Source organism: Thermobia domestica, chromosome 1 (genome assembly GCF_964235325.1).
Source record: "Thermobia domestica chromosome 1, izTheDome1.hap1.1, whole genome shotgun sequence".
Taxonomy (NCBI): Eukaryota; Metazoa; Arthropoda; class Insecta; order Zygentoma; family Lepismatidae; genus Thermobia; species Thermobia domestica.
Genome location: NC_137454.1, coordinates 128,819,956 through 128,837,353, shown reverse-complemented (window position 1 = coordinate 128,837,353; position 17,398 = coordinate 128,819,956). Strand labels below are relative to the sequence as shown.

The 17,398-nt window shown below is 36.7% G+C and overlaps 1 protein-coding gene across 1 annotated transcript in view; it reads left to right on the top strand.

Annotated features, from left to right (window-relative positions):
* Window positions 1–17,398, top strand: part of SMC3 (structural maintenance of chromosomes 3) — a 152,963-nt gene that overhangs the window by 24,656 nt on the left and 110,909 nt on the right. Inside the window, exons 7-10 of the mRNA XM_081763303.1 lie at window positions 6,412–6,593; window positions 7,260–7,505; window positions 10,706–10,827; window positions 13,677–13,784. Of these exons, the coding sequence (XP_081619429.1) occupies window positions 6,412–6,593; window positions 7,260–7,505; window positions 10,706–10,827; window positions 13,677–13,784 (658 nt within the window). The remainder of the gene's footprint in view (window positions 1–6,411; window positions 6,594–7,259; window positions 7,506–10,705; window positions 10,828–13,676; window positions 13,785–17,398) is intronic.

Here is a 17,398-nt window from a genome sequence, read left to right as displayed (position 1 = left end):
CTTTATTACCCACTTAACCTTCGTATACTGCAATTATATCTAATTGTGGCATAAATATTTATTATTAGAATGTAAACACTGAAGAATATATATTAACACACAATGAGGAAGAACTCAATGCTCGTAGTAATTAACAAATTGGTTGCAAGTTTATTTAAAATTAACTCTCTTGAAATATAAATCATCATTATTAGAAAGAAAGCAAGAAAACAGTTTTGTTAATTTGGACATATAAGAGATTGACATATAAGAGAGAGAAAGATATTTGATAAGAGAAGTTTTCAAACTTCATGGGACGCTCCTCTTATAGACTCCAGATTATCTTCTATTCTTCAGTCCTCCACCAATCCTGAAGATAAGGCACGTCTTCTTGCTACTTCTTCCCCTGAAGCAGGTGCCTGGTTACAAGCTATCCCATCTTCTTCCCTAGGGCTGCATCTTCCCGACGAAAGTTTTCGAATCGCTTGTGCGTTACGTTTGGGAGCAGATGTCTGTGAACAACACCAGTGCCCTGCTTGCGGAAGTTTAGTGGGTAAGAAAGGTATACATGGCCTATCATGTGTTCACAGTGCTGGCAGAAACTCTCGACACTCCACTGTTAACGATCTCATTATGCGAGCCCTCATATCCTCTGGAACGCCTTCCGTGAGAGAGCCAATGGAGTGTAGTCGCTCTGATGGCAAGAGACCTGATGGAATGTCTTTGGTGCCTTGGAAACGAGGGAAGGCTTTAATATGGGATTTCACTTGTACCGATACCCTAGCCCCCTCTAATCTTCGACAAAAGCTGGGACGGTTGCAACTCGCAGAGAATATGAGAAGAGACGAAAGTACAGCAACCTGTTGGACAAATACCACTTCGTCACCATAGCCATTGAAACTTGTGGGTCCTGGGGTCAGGAAGGTCTAAACTTCATTAATGAAGTTGGACACCGTATAACTATTAACACAGGAGACACTCGAGCTTCATCCTATCTTATACAAAGGATAAGTATGGCTGTGCAAAGAGGGAACGTAGCAGCGATGCTAGGAACTCTCCCTCCGGGAAAAGCTTTGGACGAAATTTTCCTTTTGTAATCACTCTCCTCTCACCAAACTCTCGAAAAAAAATATTATTGTGTATTTAATGACTTTAGATTTCTGGAAACAATGTGTGCATAATAAAGTGATTATAGTGCAAAAAAAAAATGAGGAATGTGTGTGTTTAATCGAACAGAATATATGAAACTAAATGGAATGGCATGTGGAACCGAACTTGAAAGAGGATAGGATGTGTAAATGAAAAATGAAAGAAAGCAGTGGTTAACAGCAGTAGTCACTACTTACAGCAGATGAGTAAAATCTACCCCCTCCCCCCCCAAAAAAGTTCAACAATTCTGAAACATAAGGGCGTCACATTTTCTTCGTTTCCTAACAAAATTGAAAAAGGGATTTTGCATATTGTTCGTCTATACCCCTTCAATATAGTTAGTTAACAAACCAAGTACGGTCGACTGACTAGCGTCAAGTGAGTGGAATTTATATAGGAAGTTTCGATACAGCGTTCACCGAAGTGACGCAGACGTGGTGTTGAAGCTTCTGGTAGGTCCTATTTCGTAATGGATTTTAGGTCAGTGAGATTTCTTTATACGTATCAGAAAGCTCTTTTAACTCCATACTAAAGACGTGTCGTATGATTTATTCAAATCGTCAGGTATTCGGACAACCATGAGCCCAATTCGTTTTGCTTCACTGCTCACAAGTTTAACTTGAAATAAATTCTTACTTTTCCACGGAAACACAAACTGCTTGAATGCTCATTTTATTATGGGTGCAATGTATAATTCTGCAAGTAATAAAAATTTTCATGTCCATCTCCGAGATTCGATCCCTCGTCCTTTGGCTCAGCAGTTCGACACGTAGACAACTAGACTAATTGTCGTTGTGTAACAGCTTGCAGGAAAATCGGTTTGAACTGCACGAAGGAAATTGAGGGCATTGATTATAGCTGGATTGAGGCATCTACCATGTGCTCCCATGTATACATAATTTCGAAATACTTTATCCTTAAGTATTACATTGATGAATTGTTTCTACAGCAGAGCTAATAACGGATCAACATATCTTATGACACTTAAAAGAGGAAAATACAGATTTACAGAATGTTTTCGATTGTGAACGTTAGATTGTGGGTTCAAACCTATTATCTTTGGTTTATTGTTTCCCGAAGATACTCGAAGTTGAACTTAGGAAATGTTTGCCTCAAAAGTCCAATATTACACAGTCCAAGTTCAAAAACTAGTTCTTATAGCAACTATAGTGATTTCCTAATTAAATTTAATTTAGAGTTATCCCGTGCCGTAAGCGTCGGTGGACCATCGATGGGTAACTAGTGACCTCTCGCCAAAAATTGATGGCCCCACTGCAACGATCCGCGGTGGCCCACTTCCGTTTTGAAAATTATACCACCAGTGGGCACCGATGGCAGAGACGCGACGAAATGCCAATGAATTACAAAATTACCCCACCAAAATATGTTAAATAGCCTATATGCATGATTCATTTACATTGAGAGCACTTACAAGCTATATATAAAGTTCTCCCGGAATGACGCGAAACAGCAACCTTGTGATGTAGAAGCATGGGTTACTCTTGACCCCGGAACTCACTTTAGGAACATTCGTCAGGAAAAACAAATATATAATAATAAACGCATGCACATGACTGGCGATAAGTCGTTTCGGTCCCTTCGCCGATTCTCCGCGACGAATCGAAAGACGGACCGAATCGCCGCTACGTGGTGGTAACTGCAACACCCCTACTCTAGATGTCTGTTTCGACTCGACGAAACCCTGCCGCCAGGGACAGTAGCGGCAATCTTTCGATGCGTCGCTATATCGACGATCGACATTTACCGGCAAGTGGGCCACTATATATTGGCGACGTTAACGGCATGGGGTCAAGTTTCATCTCACAAATGTGAGATATTCTATTTTTGGCATAAATTTTAACTCCTCTCCTCTGTTAGGATACGCATCTTAATAAAAATGGCGTGACAACAAGCCAGTCCGCGCATGGCACCCTAAAATGTTCTAGGAGGGGCTATCTTCATGGTTGCTATATATTATGTTTGGTATTTCTGTTTGTATACATTTCGTGAGTCAGAGGGCGGCCCACCCTGCCCCCTTCGGGTGCCCATGAGTCAGAGGTAAGTGAAAGTGTTAACTAATAAAAATAATTTCAAACGGTTAAGCCATTTTTTGTTCTGATAGACGACGTCTTTTTCATTTATATCCTATGTAGATAGATACCGATTAATAGCATTATTACTGCCTTATTATTTATTTCATTTTTACCATATACTTTTCTCAACGTTTAAGTCCTTTAGGCTAAAGAAGACGGGTGATTCATGCAAATAAATTCTAGTTCAAGTAAAATTTTAATGGACCCTTAACGGAAATTGAACCCGCGACTAAAAGACCCAACAACGAACGCGCTATGCATTAGATATCAAAACAAAACTGACTTACCGAACGTTCCTCAGTAACTGATTTTTTTTTTATTTGTAATTGTTTTACTCGGTTTTATAGTTTTAGCAATACCTCTTTAACAACAGAGGCACGAACACAGATTTATCACAGATAGGTAAAAACACAAGCCTCTCCCAGCGGGAATAGAACCCAGTACCCCGTACACCAAAGGCACACGTGCTAACCACTGGACTATCTGTGTAGGGTAAACAAAGGAGTAGAAATAAATATATATTGCAGATTCCGACGAAACGCAAACGTCCCAATGAAAGCAGTATTAAAGGAAAAATGGAAAAACGTAGTGAGCTCTTGAAAGAGCGAAGGTCACCTGGGTATGAAGACAAATCTTTATTCAGGTATTAATATCTCGTATAATCGCCGTTAGCTTCGATGACGCATCTTAATCTTCTTGGTAATGAGTTAACCAAGCTAGCGACATATTGATGTCCCTGTGCTATTTCTTTCCACGCATCAGAAACTAGCTCCCAAAATGCGTCAGCTGTCCTTGGTGGGGGATCAGGCCAATTTTCGTGTAGATTTCTTGTAACTTCCGCCCATAGATTTTCTATTGGGTTCAAGTCAGATCCTCTTGGAACCCAGTCGACTAGCTCAACATTGGGTTCCTCTTGAAACCAGGCTTGAACTAGATGGGAATCATGTATTGAGCTATGATCTTGTTGAACTTCTACAATGCCGTCTTCAAATAAATTTCTCGCAGCGGGGAGCAAGCCATATTACACAATATTCAGATACTTCTGGCTGTTCAATCGGCCTTCTATACGGTGTAATTCACCAACTGTATCCTTACACAGCCATCCCCAGCAGTGAATAGTGACATGCCCCATTGGATGCGTTCTGTGCATGTACTGTGGATCGTAACGTTTTCCTGTGGGTCTATACACGAGTCGAGGACCATCATTTGCTGAAGAGAATATCTTTTCATCTGTGAAGATTACATGATCCCAGTTACGACCAATATTTGCCTCAGCAAATGCTAGTCGATCAACTTTATGACTATCCGTCAATTGCTCCTTACACGCGGCTCGATATGCATGAAGCCCTGCATTTTTAAGGCGTCGCCGAGCGGTGAGGAAGGAGCCAGGAAAACGAGACGCTATCACTAACTGCCGGGATGACATGAAAGGATTGCGACGGCTTACATCAACTAGGGCCCGATCTTGTGGGTTTGAAACCCTTTGTGAAGGCCATTGCCAGGTTTTCTAAACACGTTACCTGTTTCTGAGTATTTCTCCCACCAAGTATATGCTGTAGAACATTGGTATATGCTGTAGAACATTGGTATATGCTGTAGAACAGGGAACACCAAGACGTTCGCTAGCTTGTCTCACATTCATACCATCGTATTCAACAAGAGCAGTAAGCTGCTCGCGAACATTCTGACCACGATGAGCCATGACTAATGAATGAATTGCAGCTGTTTGTCTCTAGGTGATTTTGTTATTCGTAGGCTTAAGTGGAGAAACTCGTCTGCTGCGACAAGGCATACGTCATGTTTTCCTAGTTCAACATTTTTCACGAAAAAAAGTGTTACAGAGTTGTGTGACACACAATACACACATACACAACACAACACACATATATATCAGGAACATGAATAATTTACATTTTTGACGTTTGTGTTAACGTTTTCATATATAAATTCTGGAAATGGTAGGCTAGCAAATGTAACAGAGATTTGAAAAGTGACAGTTCGTCTGATTGTTTTTCCAAGCACTTCAAAGTAGAAATTTATAACAATGTTCACATATATTAAAAAAAAAGGCAGAAATAAAAACGAACTCTCCGCACGGAGTCTCAAACCGTCGCCCTTCGCTTCAGAAATTTCAATCAGCATTACTAAACCCGCTTGGCTACGGAAGCACTTAGAAGGAAATGCGTTATAATATTGATAATTGTATCGCTCCAAGCGCAGGTTGACACTTGAAGTTTTAAATAGTCATTTTCGGTCTTTTTTTAGTAATTTCTACTTAAGATATTGATTGTTTTTGCATATTAGAACTGTACATGAAGTGTGCAATCAATATTAATCCCAGAAATAAGTAGTTTGATTTTGTTTTTACATTTTCACATCGCTCGGATGACAGTACGGTTTGCAGCTAGTGTCTATATAAAGAACGGAGGGAAAATGCAATTTCCTGTGTATAGATCTGCGGACTGATTTAGGCTCACTTTTTCGGACTTAGTTTCTGAACGAGTTTCCAGCTTTTTGTGAACAGATGTGTACGTTGATTCTCTAGATTTAACAGTTTAAACAGACTACATTAGTATTTCATACAGATACTAGTCTGGTGGTGATTCAATTTTCATGTTTGATACTGTGTTAGAACAGTTTTGTATAAAGCTTGTTACGAGTTTCGCGTTTAGATAATAAACCACAGAACTGTGAAGTAAAGAACAAATATATTGGTGGTGGATATTCACTCGGCAAGCCAAAGATTAGAGTATGCTTTCCCATGTGTCCAGTGATTTTTTTCTAACTCTAACTCAGTGTGTGTGTGTCTGTGTCTTTAAAGCTAACTCTGGGGCCGCGGTGGCTTAGTGGTAGGAGCGCACACCTCTGGATCGTGGATCTCTGGTTTGATCCCAGCTTACGATAAGTATATTTTGTAGTGAACAAATATTATATGCGTGGGTTTTCCCGGAGTTCTGCCCGTTCCTCCCACTTTATTCATTCCACCTATTCATTCAACATCTTCATTGTCTCCTTGCATAATTGTGGGACGTTAAGCTAGAAATTTAATTTTACTTAATTTAAAGATAACTGATTCGTTAAATGATCTGAATATTCATAAAATATCTTCTTTGTCCTAACAGTGATATAGATTAGGAGAGAAAAAGAATGGAAAATTGGAAAATTATGTATGAATTTTCTTAAATTACAGAAACCGAGGGAAAGATAGAAAAAATTGAAGAATTCTTGCGAACTATAGAGGAACGTCTGAAGACGTTAGAGGAGGAGAAAGAAGAATTGAAGGAATACCAAAAATGGGATAAGATGAGGCGTTCTTTAGAGTACACAATTCATGACAGGGAATTAAAAGAGACGAGGAAAAAACTTGATGATGTAAGTATGTCTTGAGATTGAAAACCTCGCTAAAATTAATTAACCCATTTCTTAGTTGTAATTAATTTCTCATTACGGTGCTGACTAGTAGTAAAATGATTTTAGTTGCTACATCGCTTTAAAAATAAGGATGTTTTAACTGAGTTATATCCAGTCTAAACAAAAGTGCTAATACAAACTCCATTGTGTCGTATGTAAATAGCCAAACAAAAAACAAACAAACAAAAAAACTGCAAAATCACTAGTTTTCAAGCAAAAACGTTTCGAATGCTAATTTTCCGAATTTTTGGCGGCTTGTAGATGTAAAAGAAGACTTTTTATCAACACTTTTTTGTAATTTATTATTTTATTTATTTATTTATTTTTTGATATCCTTGGTTCAGATAAAAAACCATTTAACTTTTGACTTACTCTAATCCCTTGTACATAGTACAGCCCTGCATAACACGTCTGTGACCCAGGATTCCAATATGGCTCCTATTTGAACGTGTCACAACTTTTCCTCTGTTCTTTAAGTTTTCTTCGTACTTCTTTCTCTCCATATCTAGAAGAGTCTTAGCGAAAGTGCTTGTAGTGACTTTTTCAGTGTTATAATATTCGTATTATTAAAGTGGTAGTGAAAATCTGTTTAATGTGGTGATATGACTCATCCTTTCATTGTTTCAGATGGAGAATCAACGTAAAAACTCTGGCGCTGAGCAAGAGAAATGGCGCAGTCAATTGCAGAAAGCTCAGGAAAATGCCAAATCATCATCTAAAGAAGCAAAGGAACTCAAACAGAAGGTCCAAGGAGCGAAAGAAGAACGAGACACATTGAACGCTGAACAGCAACAGTTATTGAAGGAAAAGACGAAATTGGAACTTAATATAAAGGATCTTTTGGATGAAGTTATGGGTGATAACAAGTCAAAAGTATGTATTTCATTTCTTTGTTTCCTTTTTTTCATGTGAAAAAGGTTGGAGTTAGTGATACAAAGCAAACGCATGCATATTACTACAACTAATCTATAGACCACAATAATTATAGACCACAATAATTATTTTTCCATTTAATCCCCACTAGTCAATGTGACAAAAGTTTCATAATCCCGTTATTGTAAAATTGTTTTGTCTTGACAGCGGAAGCATATTCCTCTCAAGTGTTCCTTAAATTTTGGAAAAAGGAAAAAAATCAATGGAGCAAGATCTGGAATGTATGCAGAATTACGTATGACAATGAAAGAAGGCCTTATTGCACTAATGTAAAGGCGACAGGGAGAGTCAGTAACGGAGGGCTAACCTTTGGCACGTGAGATCCCTGGTTCAATCCCAGCTTCCGCCAAATGGGTATTTTGGTGGACAAACGCGGCGTGTAGGGTTTTCTCGAGGTTCTCCCGTTTCTTTCCACTTTCGTCATTCCACCATTATGATAATCATCTTTCTTAACCTCGGTGCATAATCGTGGGACGTGGTGAGCAATCTTGTTAGATGCGAGATTCCATTTGTGGACGAACTCGTCAAATCTTAGTTTTTATTTTTGCGAGTGTTAGAATATTGATCAGAATTGGTGTTAGTGCTATGAGGCAGGATTTTATATGCACTATATAACAAACGTTCCAGAAAATTGTCAGCATGATTTTGCCTGCCGTTTCTACTACCTTAAACTTCTTTGTAGTGGTACAGTTCGCGGTATAGAAATCGTTACACAAATCCTAAGTCCAAATTAATAACAAACGACTCTTGTCCCGTTTTCTTATGCATCCAGAAATACATGTCTCAATCGATTAGTTGCTTCTAGTGTTCAATCCAACTCCTCCACTTCTCTTTGTCTAGAGCAGTGTGTGTGACGTAGTACACTCTTTCCATTCAGCTGAAAAAGAAACAGGAATCAAGTTTACAACGTTATAGCTTTAAAACAGTCTTTTCCATTCGTTTGTTCTGAAATATTTTAAGAGCCTAAATTTAAAAAAGTCACACAATGTTCCCAGAGCTTCATAAAGACCTTTAGTTTCATTCTTTCCCTTCTTTAAAACCTGCAAGCTAGTAAGATGCTCCCTAAGAAATCTATGGAAATTGCCAATAACGGCAGTAGGTTTTGTGCTTCCTAAAGTCTGTAATGCACGCACAGAGCTCTAAAATATCTACTGACAGAAATGAGTGTTATTCAATGATTCATTTCATTTTTTTTTTTTTCAGTAATTGCAAGCAAATGTTCCAGGGGCGTCATTTGGGCAGGACAGGAGGGTGTAATTCCCCTCCCTTGAGCTTCATAAATACGTATTGTTTGATCAAATATATAGTAATACACTAATAAAAAGTGAAAATCTTATGTCGGCGGAGAATCCCCCCCCCTTCCCCCGAATAAAATCTAAAAGAGACTGCTTTTAGCAACAAACCTATATAATTACGATCGTTGCTAGAGAGCTTACATTTGGTTTTAAGAGTCGAAGGTTTGATCTCAAGCCATATGAGTTCCCGAGCGATATTGAGGGAGAGAGAGATTCAAGTATGGAGACAGAAAGGGTTGATTTATATACACAGATTTAGAATTGGGGAAAAAATGATCGGACAGAATTCGTTTTATGACGAAAATTGTGATTTTGTGACACAAAAGAAGGGAAGGTTTCGAACTGCGTAGATCACATTAGGCAGTTGTCGAATTAAGGTGGAGAACTCTTTTTAGAGCATCAGAAGATTACGAAGAAAGAGAAAGATCTTGAGAACTGAGGAATTAAGAATTTAAAAAATTGCATCTTCCGAGACGGGTTTCGAACCACGAACCTTGTAGTTATCGAACCATGACTTTATCCATTCTTCTACTCGTTTACGTACGTTTCCTTTAGCTACGTTGAAAGCTACCTTAATGGAATATTCCAAAAGTTGACTCGGTGGATGCGCCGTTCAGATAGGACGTAAACCTCTTGTAACTTAGTTACAATGTGCATAATGAACTTCCCCTTGTTCAGGACACTTTTTAAAGCAGTAAAATTTGTTACTATTGTGTTAATTAAGTTACATTTAATAGAACCATCTGAAAAGTAGTGCCCAAACCTGTGCTTCATTGTCTGTTAGGTGAATGGTTAATGTAAGTTACTCCTACGTGTATGGTCCAAGGTTCGAATCAAGACCATTCTTATTGATTATTATCTTTGAGCTACGCTCACACTGTACATTCCACAAGTTCAATTTTGAAGTGATGTAGTCATAGCTAGTTTAATTCAAAATTATTTTCAAATATGATATTTGTTATTATTATATGGCACTCCTCACTTGTTTGTAGCCCTGCATAAATGCAAAATTGTTTTAAAAGTATATTTTACTTTCAAGTATGATTGTTTAAAAAAGAATCTTGTCCTTTATTTTATAATTATTTTCTATTTCTTAGTTATAATAACATTCTCTATTTATATTGTATTCTATGTTATACGTTTATTATTTATATTTTATAACTTACATTTGAAGAAGAGCTTATGACAATTCAGAGCAGCAGGGACATACACAGGATGCAGGCCTTGGCAATCCAGAGCTCCTGCCCCCATGAAATCACTACTTTTCTGTAAATTATATCTAATTTTAGAGATGATGATGATGATAAGACATTTTAGTAAAATATGCCCTCAATCGCTGAAATAAATTCTTGTCAAGCTTTCGATCGCTGAAATAAATTCCTGTCTACGCCCCTGCAAAGCAGTGACGATTTTAGGGAGTGATCAGTTAGTAATACCTCCCTGGAGCAACGACACTTCCCCAGAAATCATATCTCCGATAATTCTGAATGTGATATCAGTATTTGTGCATTATCACTTTTCACTCTCAGTGTATTGAAACACACCAAAAAGGAACTGTTCTGAAGTCTTCACTCCTTCTGCCTATGACCTCATACCAATAGGGCCAACCTTGGACATATCCATATCTGAATTATTAATTTGAACTTAGAATTTGTATAACGATTTCTATTATTATTATTATTATTATTATTATTATTATTATTATTATAACTTAAAAAAATTAATGTCAGGTGCTTTGGTGTAAGTTCTTTTGCTAGGAACATACATAAAGATATCTAAAAAAATCTCTTGTTAATGTCATTATTGTATATACTTATTTGGCCTAAATGACTTTACTGTTTTAAGGAACGAGCTGAAAAGGAGCTGGGAAAATTGAGGGAGACGATTGCACAGAAGGAGGCAGAGCTTGAGAGGCTGAAGCCGAAGTACGAGGAAATGAAGAGGAGAGAAGAAGAATGTACAAGGGAGTAAGTATATAAGATTCGATCTGTCAAATAATTACAAGATTTGTGCATAGAATTTCGATTTGACGTAATTTTTATTTTCCTGGGTTTCCTGATTTTTCAAAATAAATCAGGTTTTCGAAATAACTTAAAAAGATAATTTCTGAAACATATATATGTATTTTGCTCGTAAATTCACTTGTTAGTTGTGAAGGCTATTTAATTTATTAAGATTCTACTTCAGTATTGAAAAAGAAAGAAAAAATGATCATGATGAGTTACCATGGAAAAAGAAATCTAAGAAGGTTGAAAAATACATTGGGGAAAGAAGATATAACTTTATGATCAACAAAATATTTAGTAGAAGCGGATCAAAATAGCATAGTTCATAAGTTAATATAAATTAAACGATTTAAAAAGTACACGCTTTGAATCAATCTTTATTAAAATAGATACATCAAGGTCAAGCACTGAACAAGATAGTGAAACCACCTTCGGTACGGCAGACCTGGATTCGATTTTCCGTGAAAATTCAAGTTGTTCACATTCCATGTTAAGTTACACATCTATAGCTTCCGAAAAGAGATAGTCAACATCAGTAAACAAGTAGAACTGTCTCCTCTCTACATGGTTTAGAAAGGTAATTGGAGTAAAGGAATAAATTGAGAATACTGTGTGTGGAAGGACTAGTTTATTTACTGTCCGACATTTATGTATTCTAGGTTGAAGGCATGGATGATTAATGAAAGTGAATGATTATGAATTTTTTTTGATGGAATGAGAATGTAGAAGGACAAGAGTGAAATGTGAAAAAAACATGAACAGTATGTAGACGATGTGGTTTACCACGAACTCATGGCCTGGAATCGAACCACAGGCTCTTCACACCAGAGGTGAGCGCCCACGCACTAAACCACCGTTCCTCTCATATGAGGGAATAGTTGGCCCAACAATTTACCACAGTATTTACGCAGTTAGTAGTTTATTCGTATATAATTGACATGGAGATACTAGTTTACGCAGGTACTGGACTGCACGTTTTCAGATATTTCTGAGAACGGCACATACATACATACATACATATATAAATTTTCTGTGTTGATACATTTTCTTTTAAATCCCCAATTTGGAAGATTTATTAGACAGATTTAAAGTAAATAGTAGGTTATATTAGGCTGGATAAACAATTGGAAATACACAACCAAGGAAAAGGAGCGTGTATTCAAGAAAGTACGCGCTTTTTTTTTTTTTTTTTTTTTGTTTGTTTGTTTGTTTGTTTTGGTCTTTAAGTTTTAATGATAAAATGAGGATAACATTTAAGATTAAAGAAAATTTTCAGGGATAATTCGTGATTTGATGTAAAACTAAGATAAAAGTAAAATTATTGTTTCCAATCAAATTAGTATTAACCATGATTAGTACAGTGAAACCTGCCTATGTTGGCCACCATCGGTTCCATCGAAAAGTGGCCAACTTAGACAGGTGGCCAACTTACAGAAAGTAAGTGTGATTTGTGTATTTTTAGAATAGGATTTCTAGTATTACTTGATTGTAAAATTTTAATAATCAGTGCCACGACAGCTACTTATAAATAATGTATATAGAGTAATCATAAAAGTATACAGTACTAGAAAATATTACTATAGTATGTTTAATACCTATATGTGCAAACCTTTCTCTTCCTGAAAACTAGTCTGGTACATTGGATTATTTGGATTGAAAACACAATAACACAAACAACCATGAAATAGAAGCGTATGTACGCAGTTTATTGAAACTGATATTATAGCACACTAAGTTATTCAGATTGAAAACAAGAAAAGCTAAGTTATAAATTGAGAAATTCATATGCAATTTATATGACTTCTTTTCAGTTATTACTGAATGTTGGTTCATTTTAGACGTATTTGTTTTATTCTTTTTTGCAGATATGCTCATTTTAATATTGTGGTTAACTAACTCTTGTTAATGAGCTAAGTGTGTTTCCCACGGAGCCAAAGATGTTCTGAGAAAATCTTGAAGGAATTGATATCTCAAACACTCCGCTATCTTTTGACAAGCCGACAGGTGCCAATAGTTGACAATTGAGATGGTTAGTTTTAACCTTGAGAATTTTTCGGAATTACTAAAGCTCCCCACTGATGAGAGGAATTGATATAGCTAATGGTTTTACCAAAACAGATAGGGTAAACAAATACGTACAACCATTTCCTGAATTCCTGTACGTGCTTTTTCTTATTCACACCTTCCTTCACCACCCCTTTATGAGGGTGGTGTTCTGGCCATTGACCTCCAAGAACAAATCGTGCGAATCTATGCTTCTTTTTGCCCAGTCACAAATACAGAACATCTGACTCTCATATGGGAATAAGAAAGAGTTAAGAAAAATAACAAAACATATTTTGCTTGGCCAAGATACGCAGGTAAATTTATCATTATCATCATAGGATAAACATTGCTTCAGTGTGGCCAACTTCCAAAATAGACAGGTGGCCAACTTATAGAGTAGTAAGTAACGAATGTCTTATGGGAAAATGCAGGTTCAAGACGAACTAGGCCAAGATAAGCAGGTGGCCAACTTAGAGAGGTGGCCAAGTTGACCAGGTTTCACTGAATAGTATCAATTTAGAATGCAAGTGTACAAAAGCAAAAAAATTCGAAATCTAGAATGAAGGTCTTCTGTAATTTATTTAATTTAGATTCTTTTTTTTTTCTCTGTCACTTGGTTTAATTATAAAGAAAGTTCGTTTGTTTTGTGTAGTTTAAGCAAAAGTGATAGCGCAAGCTTTAGCACTTGATTCAGAATCTGTTGTAATGGAATAAAACAGTAACTAATTTGTGACCGTATTTACATGATAATATTTCTGTTTCAGCCTAGCATTAAAAGAGCAGAAACGTAAAGAACTTTACGCTAAACAGGGAAGAGGAAGTCAGTTTACGTCCAAAGAACAGAGAGACCAGTGGATTCAGAAAGAACTGAGGTATGATTCTAAATTGAATTTTTGTTGCATAGACGTGTAAAAATATACTCAAGTTTTTCTTGACTTCTACAAATTAATAAATGGCTCATTCCACGTCAAATCACCCAGAAAAAATCCGAAATGTCACCCACCGATTCAGATTTTAATGGAACTTCGTGTACTTGTTAACACTACTATGGTATGAAGACCTGTAAAATTTTTCTTCCGAAATCCTAATAGACTGTGTGAAATACGAGACCAAAGTTTCAGAATTTCAGGCATCCCGGTCGTTCTCGAGGCCATCTAATATTTCGTAGAGCTTAATACAAAAATTCATCTCTCAGTATCTACGCAATGTATCACTTGGAAATTTCTACCCGAAGTTTATATAAGTCTCTAGAGCTAATAATAATAATAAAAAAAACACCATCAAGATTGCTGTACATTAAGGATGAAAAATGCACCCTTGCACTTCAAAATAGTTAATTTTTGTGTAAATTTCTAATTTTACGTAATGCGCATTATCGCTGTGAGGCAGACCAATTACCTTGCCGTTTTTATTATTTTTTTTTTATTTTATTTTATTTTTTTTTAATTGAACCCTAAGGTTTGTTCTAAGAGACTGCAAAATAAAATTAGTGGTTTTTTGAATGCTTCGGTTAGTAATTCTCGTTTAACCCTTCAAGGCCAACGCGCCAGGTTTTCGTATCATCTGTAAAGTGTTATTGCTATTGATGCAAGCAAGGTATTGGCACATCATTGCTCGATTCACTCACACAGGTCTCAAGTAATTACTAAGTACACGCGTTGTTTGTGTTGAAATGTGTGGGCGTTTAGAGAAGCGGGATAACCAGGCTAGAAACATTCACTTTCGAAATTTTATATATATATATATATAATCTGTTTGCCGAACTATTAATATAATCAAAGTGAATTTAATGTTAAAATTGAATTAATTTTCCAAATCTACAGTCCATTATTTTTCAAATAACGTAGAAATAAAGGCTATATGACAATCCGGGTGGGGTGGGGGGGCAGTACCGGATTATTTTTCGATTGGGAAGACGTACTTTCATAAACGTAATTTACAAATAGGAACAATAGGACCAATACAATGTACAGATTAAAACTCAATTTCGTATTCTTTTTATCAACATTCACGACAGTTACATTTTAGTCTTCAAAACAAAATAAAATTAATGATTGAACTTTTCCATTACATTAAATTGAAAATTTGTAACCAAAGAAATACGCAAAACTCCTTGTGCATGAAATCAATTTTTTACCTCAGCATATGCCAATCACAGTGATTATATTTCACTATTTGAGACTGAAGGAACTTGCTACTTCGTTTAAGCAAAATGCAGCCTGTATTGTTCCTCCACAAACTGTACCTCCTTATGTGAGAAATAGTCTACTCTTCCAGTGCCTTTAGTAAAGGGGGCGCACACAGAACAAATAATATTGGATATCGGAACATGGCACACGTCGTCTTTTCCTGCAGAAGGCCAGTAAAAGGATGGAGTCGGTCCAAAAGGGTGCATAAACTTGACTTCAACATCATTTTCCTCTTCATCTTTACCTAACGCTAACCTAAAAAACCAGTGGTTATCGTAAACACATGCAAGATACAAATTAGTGATGATGTCCGCGATGTTCATTCGAGAATATGTTTTTTCTTCAGTAAAATGAAAAATGGAACTGAAATCTGGATCAGCACTGATTCGCTTTGTCCCAATCGAGGTTTGACTTAGAGGAGAGAACTGATGATATGATCGTGTTCCAGGAATTGTTTTTGCACCAGAAAAACGATTTTGTAGTTTTTTGCGTATATCTATGAGGGTTTCTTTTTTCAGCAAACTGAAATTTATATGTTCAATGTAAGATCTACAGAAGGTAAAAACTTTTTCTGGCGTATTTAAAAAATCAGAACATCTTTGAAGGCTTTCTTTAGTAAGCAGACGTTTAATTGTCCCACCAATACGATCACATGGGGATTTACCATGGCTTGTAGCAAAAAATGACCATGATGCACTTAAGGAGAAATCCTCATAATGGTAACACAAGTTCATGAAGTTTTTACAATTCTTGTACTGCGCAGCGCATCCATCACTAAAGTAATTTACATTTTTGACATATGGAAATTGCTCTTTCAGAAAAGAACTTATTTGTTTCTGAGTCTCATAAACAAATGCGACACGGTGTTCCAAGTCATCTGATACCACACACAAACTAGAAACAGTCAGGTCTGCAGATCCAGGAAGACGTGTATATAGTACTGCTGGGTGTAGGGTACAGGAATCAGTAGACCAGTGATACCTTTGAACTTCGTCCTGAATTATGTAGGAATAATTTTCACTAAAGTCCAGCAGAATGACGGCCGTCTCTGGCTCAAGATTTTTCTTTCTGTCCTTTAAGAAATGTGACTGTGCTTTGGAAATAAATGAATGTGGCACAAGCTTTTCAAGCTTGCGTATCAAAAATGTCACATACTCGTCCAGTGTGACAGTACTTTTCACCAATTCTGTTCTGTCCGTTGATACCCACTGGTAATATGTTACTTCCTCCCCAGGATCAAAATCCTCGAATCAGAAGCTGCCTCAAATTTTCACTGGAGGGACACTCGGAACAATGCCTCAGCATGCAATCTCGACTGTACACAGCACAAACCAGATGACGAATCAAGTCTTGATATGTCTCTTCTATATGACATGCATGCAGTAGGAGAATAACGTTTTGATGTATTGTACACACGCACACGGAATGTGTCCCAGCAGAACCTGCTAATACGCACCACTTAGACGTAGCGTGCAAAATTTAGAAAATCCAATTTTAATGTTGAGATGTTGATGTTTAAATGAGGAGTATAATTCTTTTAAATTCCCAAATAATAATCGCTTCTCCATGTGTAGATTTTTTGAAATATTCACTGTTTTTCCAGGTAGAATTCTGCAATGTTCACCATCAACGTAGACATTCTTTGCTATTTGAATTATATCTTCACTCAGTTGTTTTCCCTTTCTCAATTCAGAAATATCTAAAATTCCTTCATTCTTCAAAACTTCCCTTGCTTGCCGAACGGCATATTCACTCACATTAAATTCATCGACAATCTGTTTCCTGCTTCAAGATGAGGGCACTAAAGTTAACAGTTGCACTTTTTTCTCTTCTAGTGATTTTACCTTGGAGTTTGGCCTTTATTAAATCAAGAAGTTTATCCATATCATGAGCCTTTTGTTTCACATCTTTTGAAATTTTACAAGAATCTTGTTTAGAGACAAGCTCTTTTCCCACAACTTTGCTTATTTTACTTGTCAGAGCAGAACTTGCTGAGTCAAGCTTTCTTTTAGCATATGCAGGCTTGCTGTGTGACGGAATGGCATGGAATTTTAGAGTTGACTCCCCTAATGCTGTAAGTGAAACATTAAGATGCTCTACAGTTTCGTTTCTTGCGACAGATTCTTCTAAAACAGATACATCGTGTTCACTAAATCCGTCCACGTCTTTGCATTCAAAGGAAATCCAAAGTTTGTTTCTGCAATTACCGCATATCTTTTGTCCAGGAATAGCCTTTACAGAGTCAATGTTTTTATTAATTTCATTAGCGAAATCAACACTTACTTTTCGCAAAGCCT